At 36.8% G+C, this 11,542-nt stretch overlaps 2 protein-coding genes across 5 annotated transcripts in view; one reads left to right on the top strand and one right to left on the bottom strand.

Moving 5' to 3' along the window:
• Positions 1–6,356, bottom strand: part of ppp6r2a (protein phosphatase 6, regulatory subunit 2a) — a 19,759-nt gene extending 13,403 nt beyond the window's left edge. The window contains exons 1-3 of one of the 2 annotated variants that reach the window (XM_024285583.2): positions 5,918–6,356; positions 1,490–1,664; positions 1,133–1,387 (exon numbers count right to left, since the gene is read on the bottom strand). In XM_024285583.2, coding sequence (XP_024141351.1) covers positions 1,133–1,359 — 227 coding nt within the window. In that variant the 5' untranslated portion in view covers positions 1,360–1,387; positions 1,490–1,664; positions 5,918–6,356. Of the gene's footprint in view, positions 1–1,132; positions 1,388–1,489; positions 1,665–5,613; positions 5,761–5,917 lie in introns of those variants that run through there. The other variant, XM_024285592.2, reaches the window with a different exon arrangement.
• A 1,993-nt stretch (positions 6,357–8,349) lies between these two features.
• cbll1 (Cbl proto-oncogene-like 1, E3 ubiquitin protein ligase) overlaps positions 8,350–11,542 on the top strand; it is a 5,989-nt gene continuing 2,796 nt past the window's right edge. Inside the window, exons 1-5 of one of the 3 annotated variants that reach the window (XM_024285613.2) lie at positions 8,350–8,496; positions 9,456–9,623; positions 9,929–10,035; positions 10,178–10,261; positions 10,334–10,407. In XM_024285613.2, coding sequence (XP_024141381.1) covers positions 8,484–8,496; positions 9,456–9,623; positions 9,929–10,035; positions 10,178–10,261; positions 10,334–10,407 — 446 coding nt within the window. In that variant the 5' untranslated portion in view covers positions 8,350–8,483. Of the gene's footprint in view, positions 8,497–8,601; positions 8,626–9,258; positions 9,389–9,455; positions 9,624–9,928; positions 10,036–10,177; positions 10,262–10,333; positions 10,408–11,542 lie in introns of those variants that run through there. The other 2 variants (XM_024285623.2, XM_024285605.2) reach the window with 2 other exon arrangements.

Raw genomic sequence — 11,542 nt, 5'->3', positions numbered from 1 at the left:
ATAAGTCGCACTGGAGTATAAGTCGCAGGGACATTCAATCTATGAAAAAAACCGCGACTTATAGTCCGGAAAATACGGTAATCTGTGCACTGGAAACAGTTCAAGCATAACCCAATGGTTCCAACAAATGTGCAACTATTGTGAATGCTGAACTGAATGGAATGTATATTTGCTTTTTATTTAAAAAAAATCTATTTAAAAATGTGGCAAAAAAACATATTCCTACTGGAGATTTATAAAGAACTTTCTGAAGAATATTTCATTTTTATTGTGAAATGAAATGACTGCTGCTGTGTGGTTACTTACTGATTCAAGAGTCTTAGAACACATTAATAAAAGGGTTCCTGGATTTCTTTTTTTTTTTTTTTTTGCAACTGCAGTTATTTATTTGTACAAACTGATCATTTCAGGGCAAAATTTCAATAAAATATGGGAGTGTTTGAAAATGTTGGTAGTTTATTCCTGTCATCTATCCTCACGTAACTGGAATACAAAGAAAAACATTTCATTTTTTTGCCGTTTTCTCAACTTTAAATCAGGTATCTACAGCTCATAGAATTAAAAAAGGACAAATCAATAACAGAGAAATTATTGTTGTACACTCAAGAATGATGATTGACAATTCTATGTTTTTATACTCTTATGCACTTCTGTTGTGTGGTTCCAGGACACTTGTATAAATTGAATGTAAGGCCATAAATCTGTTCTTCTGAATAAATGAAGAGGAAATAGTGGAATTAGAAAGCAGGAGACTAGAGAAACTACCCAGAATTCATCACCATAATCTACACTGTGTTGTCTGAATTCATATAAAGTTCCTAAAAAACTCGTTTTTACCACAGTTCAGCATAATTCAAAAAGATAAGTCCCGCAAGCAAAACAAAACAGTAAACTACCGCAGTGCTTCTGTCAGATAACAGCTCCATCAGCTGACTCAGCTCGACCTCTAACCTCTATTGTTTGGTCCTGAACCCGAGCTGCCTAACCCTCATCCTTGAGAGCTGCTGCTATCCCTGCCCTACTTTTCGGCAGATTTCCTGGATCAGGTGGTTCTGAGTTTCTACTGACCAAACATATCCAATCACGTGGTGGTTGTGTCTCACTGTGAGGATGTGTGTGCGTCGGAGCTCACTTGAAGCGGCTCCTCTCCTCCAGGTCAGCGGGTGGCTCTGTGGTGATGAGGCTGACCAGCTCCTGCATGCAGTGGTCCTGGGAGAGGAAGAGCAGCAGCCGGCGGTTTTGGGCCTTGCACTCCTGCAGGACGTCATCCTCCTCCATCAGCTCTTTCAGCGTCACGTCTTCTCTGTCCAGCAGCTGGTCGATGTGGGAGGTGGTGTGTAGGTCAAACTTCCAAAACATGGTGGCTGCTGGGACGAGGGGCACAGCCCTGAACCGATGAACAACAGAGGCGAGAGAGGTGGATGTGACAAAAATCACTCAAGCATCAACATAAAAAACAGGACTACCAAAGTCAAGTACTCGCACATACCAGTGGATGAAATGTGGATATCGTTAATCAGACCTCCCCCGGGGGCAGGCAGGCATTTATATTTGTGCAGACAGGAGAGAGTGTGGCGAGGCCTGGCATTTATCAGCATCAGTCTCTTCTTAAAATGCAGGCCTCTTCAGGAGATGAGACGCAGAAAGACTCATAACCTGTAAAACTGAAAAGGGTTCATTATTGAGGTTAGGTCTTGTGTCACATAGAGGTGTGACAAATTAACGGTAAGAGCGAACTATCACCGTATTTCGACTCACGAACATTTTTTTACCCTTAATTTGTTTTTTTTTAAATAATACAATAGAAGTCCACCAGGGGGCGCTTCTCACGAGAAAGACGGTGAAGTGTAAGGATGTTTGGTACCCGTGCCACGTCATCAACTTTTACCGGACTGATACGTTTTTAGCCTTAACGGTCGTAGAGGAGCGGCAACAAAGTGGACACACCGTGCACTACTGCTCTCCATCTTTACATGCTTACACGCTCTCATATTCCTCCACTGACAATTGACAAACGCACGTGGATGGTTGATGTAAAAAAAACTTGGTTGTTAGGCGCTAACACCAGTAACCAATCCAAACACTGCGGTAAAATGCACCAGATTCTAGCAGAGAGGTGTGCAGCGTTTGACGTCTAGCGGCGCTGTTGTTTCAACAACTGCGTATGATAGCTGTACACAGCGGCAATAGTGATATGTCATATAATACCAAGGTAATATATTGATTATTGCAATATTTGCCATATTGTGATACTATCTGTATCATGAGCAGAGAATCGCATCGTATCTTGAGTTTCCCCGAGAGTCTCAGACTTAAGGCTGGTTTACACTTCCACGCGATTCGTAATCGCTCGCGTCACAATGGTCGCAGAATCACTTCAGTCGCATCAGAATGCTACACCTGCTGGTGACGTCATCCGCGACTGAGATGTTACGACCAGAGTGCAATCGAATGCAAATCGCGTCATTTAACTTGAATTTATTTCAGTGATTAGAGTACGCGACTATGCAGAAAACTCTGTCCAGAAATATTTTTTTAACCCTAAAAATGATGAAGATTTACTGAAGAAGTTAAGAAATACTGAACTTCTCACACAGAAAGACAGAGAATGGACGACTAGAGAGAAAATAGAGCAAGTTGCTGGAAAAATATGCCTTCTTTCTCATATCTTACAGCACTAGAGAATGCAGTTTGTTGAGCGATACAGGTATTGCAAAAGACGTGGTAAACCGCGACAAATGGCTACCTTAAATGTTTACACCTGCATAGACAGAGAAACCATCATGTTTTTAAAAAAGCCCAAGCGCACACTACTTGTGTTGTTTTTAACTGTTGTCCATAATTAGTTCAATTCAATTTTATTTACATACCCCAATATCACAAAAAAACTGCCTCTTTGGGCTTCACGCCAATAACAAAAAGGGAGATCATTATTCTGTGATGTGTTTCTCTGAAAATTTCTAACCCATCTCTTATTGAAATGATTTGCAGTATATCTTACGTTAATGAAAAAATCTGCTGCAGTGAAATGGAAATGATGTATTTGCTGTTTGTTTTTGTATCAGAAGTCGTATCATCATCGCAATACTGATCGCAAGTTTTCCTCATATCGTGCAGCCTTAATGTCTTTGCACATTTATGGATGGAACCAGCTTTTAACCCTTTAATCTTCTTTTGGACTTTTAAAGTTATTTTGATGGTTTGCTTTGTATTTGCTCATTTTGGGAAAAGGAATCAACAAATTAATTAACAAAGTAAAAATTAGGGCCGGGCATCGATTAAAAAAATTAACTAATTAAATCGCAATCCTGGTAAAAAATTAATTGTGATTAATTTTTCTTGTTAGTTTTTCCCAACCACTTATTATCTGTGAAGAATCACAAAATTATATTGCATACAAAACTATAAATTTATTTTTAATTAGTGCAATCGATAAAAAAAAAATATCAGATTAATCACACTTTTTTTTACGCTGTGATTAATCAAATTAGGTAATTCTGATGATAATGTGCATCTTTTGTAGGAAAACAGGCCACAAAAAATTCCTTCATTTTTATTTTCGGAAATGTTTAAATTTATCAATTGTTAACCCAGAAGTGTAACTTGTGAGCATAGATGTAACAGTCCTCGTTTGTGAGAAATCAATCTAAAATGAGAAAAAAAATGAAAGTACTAAAAACTGATTGAATACTTATTCTTTTGTAAATAAAACTGAGACAATACCCGACGAAGTGCTTCAACGCACACCGTAAAAGCCTGCACGGCCGAGACAAAGCAAAGGACTGCTGCTCCGTGAGGAGTAATTAATTTGCGTTAATGAATATTAACGGGTTAATTCTTTTTGCGTTAACGCGTTGACATTCACATACATAATAAAAATATTAAAAAAATATATATATATTTCTTTCAATGTTTTTTACTTCCTATGGCCAAATTTTTATTTTATTTTATTTTATTTTATTTTTTTATATTTTATGTATTTATTTATATTTATTTAGCATTGCTGTTAAATGCTGATACCCAACAATTTAAAAAATAAAGTTTAAAAAATATGTCAAAATTTACTTTAAAAGCCCAGAAGAAAATGGTTTTTGGTTCTCCAGGTTTAACAAATATCAACACGCAAAACATTCATATAGAAGAGAAATATTTAAAAACACATTGGAACATGCAGTTCTGTGTTATACTTAGACACTGTTGATCAAGACTCGTCTAACTTCTTGTTTGGTGTCAGTAGCATCTCAGTAATTAAAGGCTTTCAACAGGTAATATTGCTGGTGAATGTTCCTCAGAGCAATTTTTTCTCTAAACCTGAGAACAGCGTCCTGCATTCCTTCAAAATGATGCCTGTCATCATCAGAGCTTGATGATGAGTTCTTAAACGTGCAGGACAGAGTTCCCGAGGACCGGCGACACGAAACCTTTTTAAGCTATTGTCCATCCTCTGGTAATCTGTTGTTTTCTCTCCCACTCAGTTTCTATGGCGATTAACCTTAACACACAAGCAGCTTGATAAAATAATTAGGCTTGGTAGCTCTGCCAAAGTCAACGAATTTCCCTGCATCAAATGCCAGCAAGTGCTGATCGTGGAAGTTGAACTAAAGGAGGAAATCAAAGTGCTTCCTCCTTTTTCTTTCCTATGTTCCCGAGGAGGACCTTTCCCTCCACGCGCATTAGCAGAGGCAGCCGTGTCCATCTGGCATACATTTACAGAGTACACAAGTGCAATAATAACCCGCCGAGCACTCCCTGTGGACGCCGAGCAGGAAAGCAAATGCTTGACTTTACATCCAAAATAGAACCCACGAGAGAGGCGAGCTCGACAAACAGTCGACTGGCACACATCATGCATGATGAAAGGAGGAACAATGATGCATGAAGAGCGCGCATGTGGATGTTGTGACACGAAGAAGGCTGGTTGAGTTAAGGAAAAGTTGTTTAATGTACACAAAACTCCAAAGGATAATAAATGTGTATATTTGTGGATCTGATCACATTTATAGTGTGTTCTGCCTAAAAGTTCAATTAAATTGAAACATTTTGTCTATAAATAACAGCTTTCTAAGAATTCGTGATGACAATAATGCGAGAAACTATTTGAATTTGATGCTATTTCATAAAAAATGCAAAATTTGCATGTTTGAGCTGGTTAGGTTGATCCAACAATGACAGATTGGCTGTTCTTCAATGAGAATCCAAAGTTTCCCTTGGCATGAAATAACCTGACATCAACTGGTTTGCTTTGGAAGCTCAGATTTCTGTTTACTTCAACTCATCCGAGGCGCCACCACCAGCAAAAGAAAAAAAAAGGAAGAAAGACAGAAAGAAAGTTTAAATATGATTCACCGAGAGCTACAAACCACTGCAGGATTACAACATAAAGTGATTAGAAATCAAATATTAGCTCGGGTGTGTGTCCTCGACTCTTGCACCAAAGGTTTTGTCGCTATTGGCTTCAATCGATTCGGAAGGTCTTTGGAGAACCGACGTCCTCCAAACAACAAAGTATATTAATTCAATAAACTATACAGACTTATGGGTTTAAAAAACCTGATTCGCAATATTTGGTTAAGCTAAATGCACTTGTACATGTAGTTGCAGAGCGAGTCCTACCATCTGAACAGAATCCGCGGTCAAACTCAGCTAAGTTCCCATCTGACGAGCCGTGTTGGTTTGCTAATGCACGTCAAAAGACGATTCTTTGGACTCATTGGAAACTGTTCAGCTACTCTCGACTTCAGTTCCTCATTTGATGTGATTAGCATCCGAGCTAATTAGCTCCTGACAGTTACCGTGTGCTGGACGGAGTTAGCCAACTTAAATAGCTGTTCTACTTAAGTTCAACTTGGGTTCAACAACTACAGAGATCATGAGGTCTGGAATCAAGTCGTAGCAAACGTTCGCGGTCACAACTTACCTTCGACTAAAAGTCGACTGTTGCTCCCTCCGTCTGTCTCAGTTTTTGTGTATTTTTGCCGTCAAGAAGTATAAAGTCATTAGAAATGAGGCTAACTCGTAGCAGGCTGAGAGGGCTAACGTCCGTTAGCCACTGAGTGATTTGTTTTGAAGAAGAGCTCAGTCTGCTGTCAGCTAGCCCAACTTGGCTAGTCAAATGTCGCTTTTCAGAGCCATCTAAAAGCCGCTCCCCTGTGCTAAATGACTACTCGACACAATAGGGCTCCGTGTATTGTTTAGATATAGAGGTGAGGGTTTACACACGCGAACGAAGCGACACAAACGCGGGGCTAAGTTTAGCATGCAAAGAGGAAAAACTCAAAAATTTAGAATCAAAATGGCGACATGGCCGCGGGAGCGAGCAGCAGATCTTCCCGGGAACGAGCGCCGACTTCAAACAGCAGTCGAAGATGATGAGGTTCTAAACAGAAAGGAGCGCGTGCGATGGGGCGCGTGCGGCAGACAGCGCCAGAGAAAAGGAACGTAAAGAAGGATTGTAGTCCGGTAACATTCATTTGGGCACATTTGCTCAACATTTAAACAAAAACTAAGACATTTATGTCACGGTTATTAACTGTTTTTACACCTTAATACAGGGGTGTCAAACTCAATCAGAATCCAAAACACACCTTAAGTCGCGGGCCGAACAGAATAAACATTTATTGAACACTAAAACTTTTTTTTTTGCTTTAAAACCGTAACATTTTTAACATAATTCTGAACTAGATATACAGCATTACCTGTGATAGTGTGAATGCTGTAAGCTGAATTTGGCCCCTGAAGATCCTAGTGCTGATAGCTGAAGATGCTGAAATTGAAAGCGGAAAACGCTAAAGCTGATACCCAGCTAACATTTTATCTAAATCCCAAGTTACCCTAAAAAATAATAAATAAATAAACTTAGGTTAGCTAAAAAAAATAGCAAAACTTCAAGCCATTAAAAACTGAACAAAGCCTAAGTTAGCCAAAATATTACATAAACTCCAAAATAGCCTAAAAGATCTTAATAAATGTGAAAATAGCCCAAAAAGCTAGAAAAATGCCAATTTTTAAAACTTTAATAACGCAACTTTTTTTAACATAAATATGAATAAAAATAGTCAGGAATATTATTCCAGAATAAATCAAATTAAACCTTAAATAACCTTTAATATTTTACTCTCCATGAATATATATTTTGTCAAAATTATTCAAGTAAGAAAGAAGCGCAAGATAACATCAGGGCCATTAATAACAATGAAATAAAATAATCTGGAGGGCCGGATAGAATTATTCGGGAACTGGATCTCGCCCCCAGGCCTTGACTTTGACACATGTGCATTAGTAGAACAAAACAAAAGATGTCAACATGAATTTAAAAAGTCCAAACCAATAAGTGAACTTTTTGAAATGTAAAAATTGGAAATTAACAGTATCTTCAGAGCCACTAAAGGCACATAGAAGTAAAAAAAAAAAAAGTTAAGAAGTTTTTTTTTTTTTTTTTTTCTTTAATGTTCCTTTAGCTTGTTATTAGGAATTTGGGTGTAATAAAAAAAAATACAGTTGGAAAGGAAATAAAAAAGTGCTACTTTTGGCAGTTCTTCCCAAAAACTTCATAGACACATTTGTCATTCCCAGAGGACAATTTTGGCTACAAATAATCAAAAGTTCAGATAAAAACGTACAATCTAAACAATTTGGTTACAAATCTGTGACACTTTCAAGACTTTAATTACCATTCAGAACTAATCCATTGTATGTAATAAATAACAGCTCTAAATCTTTATTTGGTGTCTACAGAGAAGAAAAAAAATATTGAAATGATTTGAACATTTGATTTTTTAATTGGATATTGATTAAAATATTTATTTTTAAAGAATGGAACAATATTGACATTGATTTTGCTATAACACTGTTCAAAAGTCATTTCTAACACAAGACAATAAAGTTAACAATTTGTTTTCTTGCAAATCATTGGGACTAAATCCCAATTAAATAATTTAATAATTTTTAATTACATTGTAACCACACTTTTAAAGTAAATTCAATACAATTTGTCAATAGATTAAATAAGAAGGGTGGGTGTCCACAGTATTCATAATATAAACACTTGGATGCGAGATAAGCTATATTTTTGTTGGTTTATCTTTATTTCATCATTATTTAATTCTAAATTGTGAAATGTATTTTCATAATCCAAGCCTGAATTGCATAGGGAATTGTCAGTTGCAAAATTCATTATCAAATTGCAAATTGAACAGTCAATTGAAAATTGCATATTACTTTGAAATATGATAAAAAAAACTTCCATAGTAATGAGAAAACAAGAATATGATAAAATGATTTAAAGGCATAATTGAGGCAATTGTTATTATTAGTTGAGAAGTAAAATATCTGAGGACATAAAAGGGGGAGATATAATTTTCCTTAACCAGTTTCGGTGTAGTTTCACACAGAAAAGTCCTAACTTGTCCACTTGTTTCCTTTCCTTCTCTTTTCACTTCCTCGTTCGCTGTATCCCAGCATGCATTGCGCCCGCTAGATGGATCATGGACCAAAGCGGTAAGCATAATGCTAAGTTTGGCCTACCGTAGCTATTTTCTTTCTTCCTTTTTGTTTTACATACTTGACTGCAGCGTCACCGTCTTTGTTTTTAAGCAGCTGTTTGGGAGGACTCAAACGCGCTTTGCGGTTAATCTTTACTTTTTAACCTCGTTCGTTACCGTTACAGCTAGCATGAAACAAGCTAGCTCAGCACTGGTTGAGGGGACTAAAAAAATGCACGTCAGGCTGCGAAATGTTTTCTTTGACTTGTCTAGCAACGTGTTGCATCATAAAAGTCTCGTTGGGCTTCACTTCTATTATAGGCGGCGTGTTTTTAAACGGAAGTTATCGCTAAATTAGCAATGGTTGAGTTTGTGGCTCCCAGACGAGTGCTAGCTTGTGCGGTTGCGGCGGCTAAACTTTTCAAAGAGTTTGTGATTATGTTTGACATATTGGCGTCCTTCACAGCCTTTTGTTTTTATTCATATCTCTTCAAGCAGGTTGTTCAGTGATTTCGGAGTGAATTAATCTAAGTAAATTACTCAAGTAATTTAAAAGAAATGGGAAGCTAACATTGGACTTCGACAAAGATGGAAAGAACATTGTTTTTCTAAAACGGAACAGAATAGCTAACCCTCCCAATTATAGTCCATCAACAGATAAAGGGGACATTTAATTAAAAACTGTTTTGCATTTGTCTTTTACACAAAAAATCCTTTCCACCCTTTGGTTTGTTGAGGGAATTATAAGGAAATTAGGTTTGAAAATGAAATTAGCCAAGGAGTTTGTCCTCAAATGAAACTTTTAAGTGACAGAATAAAAAAAAAAGTCGTTTCTTCTCTTGATTCTTTGACACTATCTTCACCTCTTAATAAAGTCACACATGGAATTCATGGAACCACAAAACAAAGTGTGGAAAGTTGATGTTTCTGACTTTCAAAGCAAAATCCTGTATTTATGTATGCTCTTGTCAACAGACAACGATCTCCAAGGAAGCGATTGCTCTGGGAGCTTGGGTGGTCTGGATGTTCGCAGGCGAATCCCCATCAAATTAATTTCCAAGCCGCCGTTACGGACTAAACCTCCGCTGCGCCTGCCGAGACCTATCGGAAACAGACCCTGTAAAAGTGAACCTGGAGAGGATGGTAGGCAGTGTGCAGATTTCAGTTTTCTTTTTCTGATATTGAATGCTGCCACTTGCTTTGTGGCTTTCTGTGGTGAAACTTTCTGAGCTGCTTTCAGTGTTGTCATGTAGGAAGCTGCTCTCTTGTGACTTGACCTTTGTAACCATACACCATTGAGCTGTCTCTTTAAGAAGAATCTGAATAACTAATTTCTTAAATTAAATTGCCACACTTCTGTGGTTCAGGCGAGGGTACGCCCTCAAACGCTGATCCTGTGGGTGTTGTCATCCTCTCAGCATCTGTGCGTTCTTCTTTTGTCTTCGCAGACAAGTTTAGCTTCAAGCAGGAGGATCGGTTCGATTGCGGCGCTAAAGCCGGGGATGTGTTTGGAAGTCAGAGAAGATTTCCACAGCCTCTGCTATGGGACTGTAAGGTATGGCTGCTAAAAATAGGATTTCACAAAATACACTTTTAATCCTTAAGTTAGTTTCACAGTCAGAATTGTTTATTTTTCGGTTGTAGTTTCTGTATCTGAGTAGTATGTGACTCAACATTTGACCTGGCTTTTCCAACAGTTAAATCTGATCGGCGAAAGAGATGAAGTTCCAATTCATTTCTGTGATAAGTGCGGTCTTCCCATTCAACTTTATGGACGGATGGTACGTGCAGGATTTCAGTTTGTGTCACTTTCAGTCGTTTTCTTGTTTAACCTTCGACCTTGAATCTTTCAGATTCCCTGCAAGCATGTGTTCTGCTACGACTGCGCTTTGCTCCACGAGAAGAAAGGAGAGAAGATGTGTCCAGGGTGAGACACCTTTCAGTTTTCAATGTGCGGTTTCATTAAATAATGAGTTGTTTTTTTATGCGGCTGCTTTACGTCAAAACATGTAATAGTAAAGTTGACAAAAGAGTAGGAAGATATTAGTATAATTAGTGCTCTTATGTGATTAATTTTTTGCGCGATTAATTAATCGTGACCAGTAATTAATTAATCGATTTTAATCACTTTTTTTCACCTTATATTTGCTGTTAAGATTGAATTGAATTTTATATTCATCTGTCATGGCACCACAAAAAGTCAATAAGTTAATAAAAAAAGTCTATGAAATTTACTAAATACATAAATAATTAAAAGTAATAATTTAAACAAAATAATATAGGATGAAAAACAGATTTAAAAGGCTACTTTTTTATGTATTTTATTTAATTTTGTGACATTCTAGTGTAGTAAAACATCAAAATATAACAAAAAAGTTTTTTTATTATTATGAAAGTTTTCCAACCTTTACTTTGACACCACTGAGGTTTTTTTCTTTCAATCTTGAACATAAAAAAAAAACATAAAGTCCTGAATGTTCTAATTTACCAAAAATCAGTAGGAACACTTTAATGAACATTCCAAAAAATATTGAATGCAAATTTCTTATTAAATCCACAATTCAAATGTTAATATACCTTATTCCACTGTTTATCAAAGCAGCAAGAAAGTAGAATAGAAATGAGAGTTTTTTTTTATCTGTTGTTTCCTTCAACCTATTTGAGTAAATTTGATCATTTTAAAAGTTGGGATGAAGCAGAAAAGAAATATAAAATCTAAGAAGGAATAAATGAAACATGCAGAGGAACCGAGCTTTTTAGACTTTGGATATATATATATTTTTAATGAACTTTTTGCTTCATCATCTGGACAAAAACAAGCACTTAAAGTTGAACTTTCCCTCTAAAATTATGCTTTTTAAAAAAAAAAATTTTCATGACGATCACTTTTGACGCGTGTTTCCATGACAACGTGATGCATAATAAACAGTCTACTTTTCTAAAAAACAATTAAAACGTAAAAATATAGCAGGACTGAAGCTCTAATAGTTTATTTAATATTTACCGTATTTTTCGGACTATAAGTCGCACCGGAGTATAAGTCGCAGGGGCCAAAAAATGCA

This window comes from Oryzias melastigma, linkage group LG23, assembly GCF_002922805.2.
Source record: "Oryzias melastigma strain HK-1 linkage group LG23, ASM292280v2, whole genome shotgun sequence".
NCBI lineage: Eukaryota > Metazoa > Chordata > Actinopteri > Beloniformes > Adrianichthyidae > Oryzias > Oryzias melastigma.
This window is presented reverse-complemented; position numbering and strand designations above follow the sequence as displayed.